Raw genomic sequence first — 16128 nt, forward strand, 5'->3', positions numbered from 1 at the left:
GAAAGAAAGAAAGAAAGAAAGAGGGAAAGGAAGAAAGGAAGGAAGGAAGGAAGGAAGGAAGGAAGGAAGGAAGGAAGGAAGGAAGGAAGGAAGGAAAAAAGGACAAGATGTACCCATTTGGTTCCCCATAAGCGTGTATAGTTTTCTTAACTTTACTGCAGTCTTAAATTCCTTGGATATCTACACATCAGTGCTGTTTTGCCCACTGCCCTGGTCATTGCCATGAACTCCTTTTATGTGTCCATCCTCATAATTAATGCCTATCATCTATTCAATGACTGTCAGTGATGCACTAATCCCCTTTCATTCATTCCTGTTTTCATCTTGTATTTGCTAACCTAGAAGCCAGCGATACTTGAAACCATAAGTGTTCCCATTCTGCACTCCATGGCTGTACCATTTTACCCAGAATCTGCATTCAAGAACACTGCTTTTATATCTTCAATTCTAAGGATGAAATGAAGTGTGACGGGGAGAGTTGGGGGATAAAATTAGTATGTATTGCTTTAATCTAATGCATAGTCCACTTGGCTACATATTTAACCTTTACCATCTAAAATGAACTTAATAAAGACAAAATAAGTATATCAGCAGCAGCAGCATCATTACTTCATAAATTGAGGTATCAAATGTCTCCAGTGCTTAGAGATTAGAGACCAGAGGTCTACAGTTAGTTGTGAATAAAGTCCACTGTTTAATCCCAAAGGTTTCTGAATAGCTTTCTAACAGGGAGGTGGTATTTCCATTTCCTTAAAACATTAGTGATTTCTTTGTTCTGAACTCTTAATAGAAATATATCATAAAGTGTTATAAACCACATGTATTGTATACTTATTTCAAATTATCATATTTATTTCATAAATATGTATAATTTAAATGTAAAATAACATTGAACTGAAAAAGTATACAGACTATGCAATTTGCATCCAAAACTTTTATTATTTGAATAAAATATTATATGAATTTATGCCACTCTAGACCATAACCGCTTTCTTTTCCATTTTTCCTATGAAACAATATACAATTGAGCTAACTTGCTTTGAAAATTATCTTTTAACAATTGTTTTTGAAACAAAGGTAGACAGCTCATGAAAGAAAAATTCTAGCGAGGCATTGTTCTGACACCTGCTTGCTCAATATAGCAGACTTAATTACTTTTAGACTGATCTAATATTACCATGAGCAACAGATAATACTGATGAGTACTCTAAGCAGGCAAAACTCAGTCATAGACATGAATTAACACAGGAAAGAATGTAAAGGTCTATTTTCATTCATAGGAATTAAATAAAATGCCACAAATTAGCATTAAGAAAAAGAATTTATTATGATTTGTTCACCCAAATTATTACATGTTAGTATGTACCTTATAATCTTCATAATCTTTGCTATCGAGCAAGTTCCTTTTCCTCACTTCTACACGGTGTTCCTCAGTGGGTTCTGTTTGTCCATGTGTAAGAGAAGTCTGTTCATATATAGGAATTCCACTAAAAAACAGTTCTTTCCAATCGTGCATCATCTTATGTGGAATAAGACTATTGAGACAAAAAGAATAAAGGAAGTGATCAATGAATGGTTCAGTGAAATACACACCTTACCTTAATCATTGGTCTTATGCTATATTTATATAAGTGATTGCCCTTAATTTGACTTAAATAGAAATGATTATTTCAAACAATTTTAAAAATCATCATGTATACAATGCCAGAATTACCAATATACATTAAACTTTTCTGTTACAATGATAGGCACATAAGTAAACTGTTATCTTAAAGGAGCCTTGGTATCTATTTACTCTAGTCATTGCTTACAGGAGTAGAATGTTTGGCCATTTAAACCATGACTTATGGTTGCAGTCATTTGCTACCAAAGTTGGGAATTAAGCCTTGGTTTTTGGGTCATGCTCATTGCTTTAGATAAACTGTTCTCTTAAAGCATGGATGACAAGAATGGTTTGAAGAGCCATTGATACTAAGCCACATTTAATTCCAGATATTTTATGAGATACAAGAGTGATTGCAATTCCTAGCCTCCGATAGCCAGCTCTGGGAAAAAGGAATTACATAAATAAGAGGTTCAGCTGAGAATTATACAATGGGGGAAAGTAACAGTTTGACTTGACCCAATTTGTTGGTTTGAGAGAAGCCTCATTGAAGAAAAGTCTGCTGGGCTGAAGCCTAGAGAAGGTACTCAGGACAGAGTGACTAGAAAACACCTTGGAGGGAACAAAATGGGTGAGAGAGAGAGGCTGGCATGACTCCGACTGTGTTGCTAAAAGAAAAACAAGCAAACAAACAAAATAGCTCATCTAGAGTTTGAAATCACAATTCAAAAATAAATGTATTTACCACATGGATGGATCTTGAAAAAATGCTACGTAAACAACCTTGATACAAAAGCACATGTACTTTATGCTTCCGTGAGTAGAATTTGCCTAGAAATGGTCTATTAGACGATGTAAGTTAAAATAGAGACACTCAGGGACTGGTAGAAGGGTTGTGAGGATCTGTTGATCATTGAGAACAGATGTAGAAACCTTTCTCGTTTAAAAGGCATGCGGTCGGTCAGTCAAGGGTCTTGAAGAATCAGCTCTCATCCGATGCAGGCTTTGATTCTCTTTTCTCACTCCCTCACTTACCAGAGTGGAAAGCTAAAATCACCTGAGTTCCTTCTTGCAGTATTTTAACACTTTTCCTGATGATTTCAGTATGACATCTGTGGATGTTCTCTGGCTTTGTAATCACAATCCATTAAATTCCTCCACGTATTTCACTCACAGAAAGACAAGACAAAAGAAAAAGAAAAGAAAAGAAAAAAGCCACACACAGCTATCTGGCCTTACTGTTATTTTTCTCACACTCAAGGATGCAATGACAACACCAGACGAAATGACTAAGGCAGAGATGCTTCATAAAGCTGCTTCTCTAGTCTCCAAGAATATGGATAACCTCTCAAGACTCCAGCCTCACACTCTTCCTTCCCCACTAGATCTGCTGAGGCTCCCGAGAACAAAAACCACTCGCAGTGGCTTCTGACCTGAATGTTCTTCTTTTCTCTTAACTGTAATATTTCTCTCTCTCTCCTCTCTCTCTCTCTCTCTCTCTCTCTCTCTCTCTCTCTCTCTCTCTCTCTCTCTCTCTCTCTCTCTCTCTCTCTCTCTCTCCCCCCCTCTGTCAAGAAAAATATATTTTAGTAATCATTAGAGAATTTCATACAATATACTGATCATTGTTACACCCCATATCTCTCCTGTTATATTTCTCCTACCACCCCTTCTCTAGACCAGCACTCCCCATCTTATCTTAGCTACCATCCCTCATCAAAGAAGCTCCTCTTTATAGCAGGTGGAAACCATCACAGAATACCATACTAAAGGCAATACCAAGTTAAAAGCCCAACAGATATTTCTTCATCACGACTCAGGCATCCTCAGGGAATGTCCCAGAAGATGGGGCAGAAATATAAGAGCCAGGCTATCAGGAAATCTGCTATGAAACAGTCTCTCCTAGAAATGCCTGCTTGAATAAGACCTGAATCATCATCATCACCATCATCAATCAGTGGACATGCTAACATGGAAGGGAGAAATTTTTGTTAGACTCCATTCCTAGACAGAGATACAAGTAGCTTCAGAGCTGGCTCAGTGGTAAGGAGAACATGTTTTCCTCTTAGAGAGTCTGAGTTCAGTTTCCAGAAGCCACATCAGGCCGCTCACAAGTGTCTAACTCTAGCTCCAAGGGATTTGATACCCTCGTAGAGGTTCTGAGGGCACTAGCATACTCTTAATACATACATACATACATACATACATACATACATACATACATGCAAGCATTAAAATTATTTGTTTTAAATGCATGTGTCCATTTGTACTAGCTATTCAACCTTCTCAAATGATTCATGTTTATCCTCTTACCTTATATAAGTAAAACTATACATTGCTATTAGTCATGATATAGTATTGATGTAGTTTAAACACAGACCACTTATGACCACAGAATTACTAATGGGATATTTCTATAGCTTTGTTCTCTTCTTTCCCCACAATCCATTCTTTAGTCCCCTGATAACTGCTAAGTTCAAATTCCAGGACCAACCAACCCCACTGTTCCCCACCCCAACACACACAAAGACTGGTGTAATAATAGCACACTGTTGTATTTACAGCACTGGGAAGGCAGAAATAGGTAGATTCAAGTGGACAGTTCTGCTTTTGTCATGTGATGTTTTCCTGAAGCAGACTCATGTGATATTTTGCTGCTGCAGATCCATGAAAGGACAGGTGAGGTTTGGAGAGAGTATAAGTAGGAACCAATAGATAGTGACGGGTCGCTGCACTTGCTTAGCTAGCTTTGCAACATTTCATTGGTCTCTAGTCTTTGCTGATCTTTACTTTGTTGAGGGAGACTCAGCAAAGAACTTCTCAAGGCATTCTGGCTTGTCCTGATCATTCCTGCTGAATCATGCCCATTTGGTGGAGGCCGGGTTGTTTTTGCTGGGTCGTGCTTCTGCTGTGGATTTGTGTTTTGGTGACACTTTTGAACTGGATTATTGGTATCCCGACACTACTGAACTAGACTGCTGCTATCCTGACAACAGAGATATACAGGACAGTGGGCTATAATGGGGTGGGGGAGTGGGGGTCAAAGTATTTGAGAACCTTTATTAAAGTAGGTCTTGAAAAAGCTGAGCCAACAGTAGATCCCTGATGTGACGGGCAGTCAGACTAGCCTACTGCTAAGCCCCCAAAGTGTTGGTAGCCAGAGATCTCCCAAAGCCTTATCTTATAACTTGTGCTCATTCTACAGTAACTGTTGCAGAAGAGAATTAACTCCTGCAAGTTGTCCTCTGGCCTTCCCCCACCCATTCTGCTGTACCTACACACATGAACCTGAACACACACACGCACACTCACTCACATGCACACACATCTGAGCATGGTGGTACATGTCTATAATCTCCACAATCAGTAGGCTGAGGCAGGGGGTTTAGAGTTGCTAGCTAAGACCCAGGCTACACAGCTATAGATGGAATAATTTAGGGATTGGCTTTTCACTTAGTGTAATTATTGGGATGTGTCATGTTCCAATAGCTTATTCTTTTAATTGCTCAATATATTTCATGGTATGGATGTACCACAATTGAACCATCACTTCCTGAGTGACATATGGGTAGCTATCCATTTTAAACTATTACTGTATGGATTCTTGGAAGCACATATGCATAGGCTTCTGTGTCAGTATACATCTGAAGAGTTTTAGGAGAAATATCTGTATGGAAGTTGTACATTATGCTTTTTAAGAAACTGCCCTGCTCTTTTCCACATGGGCTCCCCCAGATTTTACCCTTACTAATAGTGAGCAAGTGATTTTCTACATGTCAGTGACAGAGGCATTTGCTGTCATTTTCCCTCATTTCAGACGTTCTGATAATGACCTCTCACTGTGAGCTGTGTTGAAATTGTTCTAATGTCTAATGAGGTTGTACATTTTGTATGTATTGTTCAATATTATGTTTTTTTTCTTTCTTTGATGTATATTTTAGTTTGGATTGACATTGTTTTATTTCTTTTCTGGTAAAGTTTTTGTGTATTTCTTTCAGTTTTTAAAAATTATCTATTCTTTCATGTTTTGTTATATGAATACAGTGTATGTAGCTCAAAACCAACTCACCCCATACTCCAACTCATCGTGAATCTCTGCCCTCAAATTGTCCTCCCAAGTTCATTTCCTCCTCCTCTTCCTCCTCCTCTTCTTTCTCCTCCTCTTCTTCCTCCTCATCTTCCTCTTCTTTCTCCTCCTCTTCCTCTTCTTCCTCCTCCTCTTCCTCTTCTTCCTCCTCCTCTTCTTCCACTCTTGTTTTTCTTTTTCTCCTTCATAATCCACTGTCCTTATGCACACGGATAAAGGTTCAGCAGCTAGAGCATGGACAACCTACCCATGGCGTTGCTACTGAAACACCCTGCCTGAGGTTTCATCACTAAATGAGGTGCTTCTTCCCATATGGTGTCTGCTATAGGCTAAGAAGCCAGTAGTTTTTCTTCTGGTCAATTTAGGGAACACACATGTGAGCTGCCATTCCTCTGCTCACACTGCACTCTGATTCTTATAGTCTTTTTCAACGGGGTTGTTTAATTTTGTAAGAGTCCATTTTTTGACTTCTATCTTTTGTACAGAAAATGGTTTTTATTGTAATGGAGTACAGGTTGTCATGGTTTTCTCTTACAAATCATGATTTTGGTATCAAGTCTAAGGCTTTTTTGTCTATATATAGGTCAACTGAACATTTCTCTCACATGAAATATTTTATACTCTTTTACATTTCCACCTAGGACTTATTTTCATTGAATTTGTATATATTATGTGATAAGAAGTTCGCCTGCCTGTGATTATCCAGTTGAATTAGTATTATTTCCTACCACGGCTGTCTTTCTCTCATCAAATTACTTCAGAAAATCACATGAGTGGTTTTGTAGTAATCTGTATTTGGGCTTCTCTATTCTGATCAATTGATCTGTGTGTGAGCCCTTCTATCGACAGCTCATATTCCTCATGACTTCATTATTCTGTACAATTCTTTCTTCTTTTCTGGTAACTTTATCTCCATATGAATGGAATAATAGTTCAGCTATATTTACAAAAAAGGAGGCAAGAGTGGCTTCATAAGGTGAATTGGAATTGTGGTCATTTTTTCTTCTCTGCAAGGCATGTGTATAATTGTTTTGGAAATGAAGTTTAACTGTTATTTCTTCAAATGTTTGGGAGAAATCTTCAAGAGTAATATCTGAAGCTGAAAAGTCTTTTTGAAGATTTTTAAAATTACTAATTCAATTTCCTTAAGCGTTAAAGGCTTATATAAATTCAAGTACTTATTGAGCCTGCCAAATTTCATATAGGTGCTTTGTGGCATTTCTGTTGCTGAGAAATTATCTCATGTCTTCAGATAGCAAGTGAAGTGAGCTCAGTCATACACACCATTGTCAATTATCCTTCTGGTCCTTGATGGCTCAGAGTTTGTTTGTTTGTTTGTTTTATTTTCAAGACAGGGTTTCTCTGTGTAGCCCTGGCTGTCCTGGAACTCACTCTGCAGACCAGGCTGGCCTTAAACTCAGAAATCTGCCTGCCTCTGCCTCCCGAGCACCAACACGCCTGGCCAGAGTTTATTTATTGCTACGTTCCTCTTCGCTGTTTATTTATCCCTTCTTAGTTTAGATTCCTCAGGTGGCAGTGGTAATGATGTGAAACTTATTATTCTTTTGAAAGAATGGTGCTTTTTACTGTAAATTTTTGCCAACACTGTTCTTTCTGTATCCCACAAGATTTCCTGTGTTGTATTTTCATTTCATCTTTTTCAATACATATTTGTATTTCCCGTAAGTCTTCCTGTTAGATCTGAGGGTTATTTATTTAGAAGTGAGTTTTTAATTTCCAAGGGTTTGGAGTTTTTCTTCTCATCTTTTATTTGTTGATAATGTCATACAAAGAGTTTTAACCACATTTACCCTATCCCTAACACCTCTCAGCCTACCCAACATTTACATTCTCTTTGATTTTCACCCTTATGTACAGTTTGTGCTGCCTGTACATATTCACTGGCATGTGGCCGTCTGCTAACACAGGAGTGACCTACACTGGTTTCTTTTTCGATTCCACTCCTCAAGGACCACACTCCATAAGTGTTTTAAAGTTGTTGAGGTTTGTTCCTGGTCAGGGTTCTCTGGGGAAACATAACTGATGTTATTTCTGGTGATTTCCCTTGCTCTAAAGTCTATTTAGTCTGATACTAATATAAAATCTTCTGCTTTATCTTGATTAATATGTCCAGCTTATATATCTTTATTTTTTTTTTACCTCTAATGAGCCTATATCATTGTATTAGAAATTATTTTCTTATAGATTAAAAGTTTGGTAATATTTTTATTCCCCCATCACTGTTTTTAATTAGCATATTTAGAGATGAAATTATTATATGAATGTGAAGTCTATTAATTCGTATTTCATAGGGTTCTAATTCTTCGCTTGTTTCTTTCCCCCATTTATTATGGATTAAATGATTATGTTTGCAGATCATTTTTAATCTGTCTGTAACATATCCTGTACAGGTTACTTAGTATGTGTAACAGACATTATACTGTTCATATACAATTCATACATCTACTAGCATCATTTCACTGCTGACAAAACCAACCAACCGAACAAACGAACAAACACCAAATCAAAGAAGCATGACCTTTTTCTGTTTCTTTATGCTCATCAGCTTGTAATGACAGGCATCCTGTGTGCACATTGAGAAGTATACTTCACAGTGGTACAGTGACCTTCAGATCCCCAGGGAACATGCCTTCTAAGGAAGAGAAGGGAATCCTATTCTCACCTGTCTGTTGTTTATGGGTTCTTTCTTCACTTTGCCTAGTACTAATTTTCTTTTATAAAAGGGTCTTCTTCCTAGTATGAAAACATCTTTTAGCCACCCACTGGAGAGGAGGCACGCTGCCAGCAAATGCTCTTGGTAACCATGACTTAACACTGCCTATTTCTCCCTTTGATATGAGAGGCTTCTTTAAAGCACTTATACATTTACTTTCAATTTTATTTTGGAGCAGTTTGTCTGCATGTATGTTTGTTCACCACATGTGTGGCTGGATACTACAGAGGTTAGGAAAGGACACACAATTTCATAGAACTGGTGCAATAGATAGTATGACTCACTCTTTGGATGCAAGGGTTTGACCTGGGTCCTCTGTAAGAGCAAACAATGATTTTACATTGTGAGCCATGGCTCCAGGCTCCCTCAGTGGGTATTTTCACTGAGTATATGATGCTGGGTTGAGAGTTCATTGCTCTGACACTTCTGGATTCTCTGGTTTATGGGAAGAAATCATCAGTCTTTTGAAATACTTTGCTCCTGAGGTGTTTCTCTGGGGGCTTTCATGGTGCCCTCTTTCCAAAAATTTCACAAATTTAATTATGATATGCCTTTCTATGAACTTATTTGGGTTTATCTTATCAGGAGTTTGTTTAATTTTTGAATCTGTAGATTGGTGAGTCTTGGTGAGTTAAATAAATTTTCAGATATTATTGTTTTGAGCACTATCCCACTCCATTTATTTTCCATTTCCAGGACTGAAATACTATGTGTAATAGCTTGCATCTTGCGTTATCTTAATATCCTATGGCTTGAGAGCTTGGTTATCAAATTGTGGCAGTATTCTCATGGAGTGGAAAGGAACACTTAGGTGGTAGGGGCCTGGTAGGAAGTTAGGTCTTGAGGGAACACTGGAACCCTAGCATCTCTCTTTCAGTTCCTTGTTGCCAGCAGACAATGGGCTTCTCTACCACATACTTCCCTTTCTACCTTGCACAGCCTAAAAGGAACAAGGTCAAACAATCATAAAATAAAACTTTTGAAACATGGGTCAAAAGTAGAGATTTCACCCTCATAAGATATTTTGTCTCAATATTTTGAGCAGTGATAGAAGACAGATATGACAGTGGTAACTATCTCCAGGACTGGACTCTTTATTCTTAAACCTACAGTCTCTGTTATTCACCTTGGGCAATTTACATTAGTCTGTCTCTTATTCACTGTGCCTTCTTTCTGTCCATGTTATCCTGCTCTCGTGCTCAACCACTGAGCTCTTATTTTGGGTACTGTACTTTTAAATTATAAAATTTCTATTTATTAGTAATTTTTATTGCATCTCCATTCTGGGACTACATTTTCACATTTGTTTCAAGCAGCTTATAATTGTTCACTGAGGCCCTTTGCCATGGCTGCTTAAAAACCTTAATTAGATAATTTCAAGACCTCTGTCATCTAAGTGTTGACATCTGCACTCATTTTCGAGGGTTGTTATAACAATCTACCACAAACTGGATGGGGAAAAAGAATAGTAATTGGTTGTTCAACACAGTGTTGAAAGCTGGAATTTTTAATTCAAGATGTTGCTTAGCCCAGGTATCTTCTGCAAACCATGTTAAATCCCTTTACCTTTTCTATTTCTTTGATGATATACTGGAAATATCACATGCTGCCTCTGTGGTAACATAGTGTTTTGCTGTGTATCTCAACTCTCTCTTACAATGATACCAGTTACACTGAATCATATATCTCACCATAATCTATCATATCTGTAATATCTCTGCTTCCAAACAAGATCACATTTATGGAGAATGCAGTTCAGTATACAACAGCATTACCCATTGTCTTTTCACTTTCTGTTTATGCTCTTTCTGGTTCTTGACATGAAGGCCAACAATGACTTCTTTTTTGTCATAGCTTAGAATATTTTGCATCTCAATTTTGTTTGATTATTTTTGACAATGTTCTGGCAAAGGAGAGTGGAAATACTGTCTTGTTACTGGCAAGTAACAAGCCCCTAAGTGCCTCCCATGAGACATAAGGAATGGATCACATTGCCACTTTTGGGAGGAGGTAGGAATTTTGCTTTCACGGAGTCTTCATCAGATCTACTGTAGAGACATTTGTATGTCTGGGGAATGTTTCTACTAGGTCTCCTCCAACAATGTCACAGAAGACTGCAAAAGTTTTCTGCCATGCTCAGCTGGGGACAAAAATCCATGCCTCCTGCTGGACCTCCCTGCCATCATTGTGATGAAAGATGTTACACTGCAAGGGTAGATGAGGGTTCCTACCCTTGTTAGCATGAGGAGAGGTGAGGCTACAATTTTGCCTATGGAATTTAGGTTGAAAACAGCCATTATTACTTAAAAAGTTTTATTCTGCTAGCTTATTTCTTTATTGTAGAATCAGTACCATTAATGTGCCTGAAATAAAAAAAAAAAAGTCCAGGTCTTGTTTAGGAAATTTGAAGCCAAAATAAAATTCACGAGGGTCATTACTGCACAATCTGTTAGACCTGAGTGATCAGCCATCTCACTTTTCTCCATGTTTTCCTACCCTTCCCATGTGTGATTAAAAAGTAGGTGGTCTAAGTGTACTTAGTGGGAGGAGTAGGGATAAGTATATTTATTCTGCTATTCCCAAATTGAACTCAATTTGCAGTTGTGTCATAAAATGATGAACCTTTATTTGCTTATGGAGCTCCATGTCCAATTATTTGTATTTCTCCTTTCACATCTGATTTATATCACTGTCTAATATTAAATTTTTTTGGTCCTTATAATCCATTATTAACTACTCCAATTGGATTATGTCAATTTTCTCTTTATTTCATTGATCACTTCTGCATACCTTTCATTGATGTTCTGCTTGAAATGTCAGAACATTTGAATTTATAACTTATAACATATATAGTTCTATTACATAAAATACAATTTATAATATAACTTATAAGTGTATTATATTAAAACATTGCTTTTAAATTCCTTTGTTTTTGAGTCAGTATAATTTATTTTCAGTTCAGTAGGTGTGTAACATATTTCTAACTTCAAAACGATGTCACTACGTGATTACATTTAATAAATGATAATTGTTACCTTGACAAGTGACAATTTAGACACTACCTGTGAATAGATGAAGATGTCTTTACTCCAAATAATGCCAGAATGTAATGCTTTCAACCCTCCGCTTCCGATTCTCTATTCATACAATCTGCTCTGCCTATCTGATTGTGTCTGCTTTCCCTATCAATTCTGTCTCCTTTGCTTATCGATTGTGTCTGCTCTGTCTATCGATTGTGTCTGCTATGCCTATAGATTGTGTCTCCTTTGCCTGTCAATTGTGTCTGCTCTGCCTATCGATTGTGTGTTTGCTTTGACTATCGATTGTGTCTGCTTTGCCTATCAATTGTGTCTGCTGTGCCTATAAGTTGTGTCTGCTGTGCCTTTCCAGTATGTGTTTCTGCTTTGCACTTACACCACTCTCACTCCTGCAGTGACAATGTTGAGTTAATCATGCAAAGTGATACTCACTTATTTGTCAGCAACCTATAGTCTGCCACCTTCGTGCACAAATCAAGCATTTGATCCAAAATCTCTGCACATATCCCATAATGCTTCTCATAACGCTGTTGGGCTCTTTCCACAGAGATCTTTTCATGAATTTCCTTCTCCCTCAAGGTTTGTTCTGCAAAATCAATCTTGGCTTGTTTGGCAAGAGCCTAAGAAAGCAAGAATGAACTTTAAGTCACTATTGTTATGCCATTATTCATATGAAGATAATAGCATGCCAAAAATATTTAAATAGAATAAAATCCCCCTTTATATCAGGATTTAATTAATTAAGAATCAGTTCTCACTCCTTAATACTCTAAGTATTGCGTATGACAGCAAAGGCAGTGCTAGAGAGACTCCAACAAAACACTATAGTGGAAAGTGGTATAGATGGTAAAAGATCACAGAGAAATATGTTAGTCTGGGTCAGAGGGCAAGCATAGCTGACTGATGCTTAAACACTCGGTGACCAGGGCCCCTCCACCAGGAACATGTGCTATGACCACTGGATTTCCTGTTTCAGTATTAACTTATGAACTGACTATATATGTGATTGGTAGTTACTTGGTTATAGTGCTTTGAGATAACACACTTAACACATTCAAGTATGCTAAACTCCTTACTGCCTTAGCCTTTATAAAAGGATGACATTCATTCATAGAAATGTCTATTCATAGAAACAGAAAGTAGTTAAATATGTAAATATCTTATTACCACTATCTAGTGGATTGCAATCACTTTGTTTAACTTGTTCTTCACACAACACAAGGGCTAGCCAAACTGAGAGTAACACGACGCTTAGTTGAAGGGATTCCTCTCAGAAAAGTCTACCAGCTGCTTCAGAAATCAGGTCAGGTGCTAAGCTGCCTCACAGATACCATCTAACTCCTGTAACTTAACTCCTGTAACTTAGAAATAAGTGTACGTTTTGCAGGAACTGTCTTCAAATTCAAGCCCCAACTTGTGTGCAGAATTAAAGTTCAAGTATTTAAGGATAGCAACAAATTATTTATTCCATGCCCAGTTTCATTTTCTTCAAAGGAGGGATGTTAACAATTTTATTATACCCAGAAAAAAATAACTGAACAATTTCATCTGAATAAGTTATAATAAATTATAAGACTGAAGAAAATGGATTGTGATGTGAAGTCCACCATTTGTCTTACAGTGGCTGTCTTATTTTGCATGTTTGCTTTTAATTTCCTTGGGTTGGATGACCTCTAAGATCAGTCCAGTGTATTCGGACGATTCAGGAATGACACTAGCCTCTTTCATTGCTGCCTTGTTTCACTTGGTAACCCTGCCGAGTGAGTAGAGGTGAGACAAGGAGCATTATGTCATGGTTTCATGATATCAAGAGGAGCTCAGACATGGAAGAAACTTGGCAGATGAGAATTTATGGTGACAATGACACCAAAATTGCTGAAGCTGGTTTGCCACAGGAACCAAAACTCTGAAGGAAATGATGCAAGCTCCCTAGCAGCAACAGAACAGTTTCCACCCTGAGCTGCTGGTGGTGCTGGTGCTGACTCCTGACTCCCTTGTCCTCCTTCATGCTTGCCTGCCTAGCTGCCTTCTCTCCTCCCTCCCTCTCCTCCTTCTCTCCCTGCATCCATCCATTGATCCCCCCTCGCTCTGATCCTTCCTGTCTTCCCTCTCTCATCTGGCTTCCTCTGTATCTCTCTTCCTCTCTTCCATCTGCCTACTTGGCCTCCCTAATATATTTTAACTCTGCTGTTAGCTCTGTGCTAGTCACTGTGCAGTCTTATCTCATCACATCAACATATGTAGCAGCCCTAAAGGAAGAAAGGGGAAATATAAAAGAAGTCTGTGGATATTGTAATTCTTAATAGTGATGAGATTAGGCTACAGAGACCTACAGGAAGGCTCTGATCCTAACACTTTTGACTTTTAAACTATTGGTTTCTCTTTACATATGTGTAAGACTTACAGATAGTGTTCCTCTGTGGTTTTTGTAATAGTTTTCTATGCATATAATGAGAATAGTGCAATTGTGCTTTGAAGCAAATGCTCAAAATTTTGTGATTAATTATTATTCATAGCAGTAGGTGGCACCAAAATTTAAAATCAAGAACTACTGGTCTGGACGAAATGTGCTTTATCATGGTGTATCATAGAAGGAGCCAACAAGTGCTGGCAAATGCCCTTATTTACCGAAAGAGCTCCTCTCCTGTCCAGGCTCATTTAAGAGGGTTTTTTTTTTTTAATGACAGCACATGCAAGCTACCTAAAATGTTGAGCTCCATGTCTCTGTAATCAAGTTTAATAAACTGATAAGTATGAGTTCCCCAATGGGAAAGAGCCAAAAATCGAGTCAAGAAATCCACTGATAAACAAACCTATTTTGTTACAAGAACGCATACGCAGGAAATTCAGGAGAAATATGATATAGTAAATGAGTAACACATTGGATATTTTGTTTTTTGTGTTTCAAAATAATATCCTAGTAGCATAGAACATACCCAGGAGACAGATCTTGGCTTCTAGGCACCGTTCTCATTGACAATAAACTACAATATCCCTGCCTTTCCATGGATTATTATAGTTTAGAGAAAGGAGCATTGCAATATAGTATAGGCCTGCGAAGTTGTATTATACCAAAGAGTAATGAATTGTTTATTTAAAACTAATTCTTTCTTATTAAAAGAAAGCTTCTTCAAAGGTCTTGTTCTGCCTCAGAATAATCTCCTACAATAGCTCACACTAGTAACTTTAGAGATAGGCAAGTCCATTGGGTGTCTGAGGTAAAAACATATTAATTTCAGGACATGAAAATTAGATGATCGTCATCAGCCTTCTGTCAGCAAAACTATATCTGAAGAAATTGAAGAGATGTATTTTAGGTATTTAAAGAAAATAGAGATGAACCAAGTATTTCAAACTGACAAGCACGAACAGAGACACACACTATCATCAATATCTGAGAACTCCGTGAATATTAATACTGAAGAGTGTTTCCTGAGGAGTCATTTGGAATTAGAACTAAAAAAGCAAGCAAAAGTGGTGGGCAACAAGTGAACACAGAACTGGTTGCAAACATTCAATGCTTAGAATCAAGGCAGCTCATGGAGTGTACACTATGCAGGGGCTGCCTCCTACCCTGCCAGTTAGAAACTGATGACCAAATAGGATTTTTAATGGAGATTTTATTTACCGCTTCTCTATCAAGAGCATCCTGGAAATCCTTAAGTCGTCTTTCTTCAAATTGTTTCTCTCGGAAAATTCTATTTTGCCACAAAACTTCCTTCTCGTGGCGAACGTGCATGAGCTGAACAGCAATCCTGCGCTCCTGCTGGGACTGGCGCATGAGCCGGTGAATGAGCTGTTCTTCCCGATAGGCCTCCTGTGAACATCAGCACAAGGGCCAATGACATGCCAAAGTCAAGTTCATATTACCCAGTGGCTCAGAAGTCAGCTTGCAAATGTGTGGAAGACATGATCGTCATTTAAGTCTACTTTTGCCCTTTGGTTTAACTTTGAACAGAACACACACACACACACACACACACACACACACACAATTTAACCATAGAGACTTAATAATAGATCTTTCTAGAAACTTTATCATATAGAAACTTGCAATTGCTTCAAATAAGTTGTTAATTCCTCTAAAATTTAATGAAAACAAATTATGTGAGGTTTCAAAAAAGCAATGCAATTCTCAATTTATAAGTATGTTTTCGGAAGTTTGGAAATTAGGTATATGCACGTCATTGTAACTACCTTTAGAAAGATGATGTGGGTAAATAAGGAACTGGTGTCTTTCTTGGGCAATAAATCAACACCTAATTTGGAACAGTGGGATGGCTGGGTAAAGGCTTTGTTTAGTTTCAGTTTGAAGAACTATAAGAACCTTCACATGAAAGCTTAAGTGGGAAAGATTTTGTTGTTGTTGTTGTTCTATTATAAAAGTAACTCATGCCTCAGAAACTAAGACACAGGCTTTCCCACTTGCTCAGGTAACTTTTAACCAGTTCCATAACTAACCATTTTGGAGGGAAGGGCCACAGTACGATTTAAGAATAACTGAGTAGCTCAGGGTCTTTGAGCTACTAATGAGGGTGCTTTGAAAATTGATAAGTAGGGATTTGGGTTTTTGTGATGTGAGAATTTATCTATGAGATCTGATGCAGAGTGACAAATGACAGGTATATAAAATACTTGCTTGTATAAACACAGGGCCATGTATTCT

At 37.8% G+C, this 16128-nt stretch overlaps 1 protein-coding gene across 3 annotated transcripts in view; it reads right to left on the bottom strand.

Annotated features, from left to right (window-relative positions):
* The window catches only part of Spef2 (sperm flagellar 2), a 163231-nt gene that overhangs the window by 116488 nt on the left and 30615 nt on the right, over positions 1–16128 (bottom strand). For 2 of the 3 annotated variants that reach the window (XM_021183947.2, XM_021183946.2), the window contains 3 exons: positions 15091–15279; positions 11895–12082; positions 1367–1535 (listed from right to left, as the gene is read on the bottom strand). In XM_021183947.2, the coding sequence (XP_021039606.1) occupies positions 1367–1535; positions 11895–12082; positions 15091–15279 (546 nt within the window). Of the gene's footprint in view, positions 1–1302; positions 1536–11894; positions 12083–15090; positions 15280–16128 lie in introns of those variants that run through there. The other variant, XM_029469388.1, reaches the window with a different exon arrangement.

The sequence above is a fragment of the Mus caroli genome, chromosome 15 (genome assembly GCF_900094665.2).
Source record: "Mus caroli chromosome 15, CAROLI_EIJ_v1.1, whole genome shotgun sequence".
In the NCBI taxonomy this organism is placed as follows: Eukaryota; Metazoa; Chordata; class Mammalia; order Rodentia; family Muridae; genus Mus; species Mus caroli.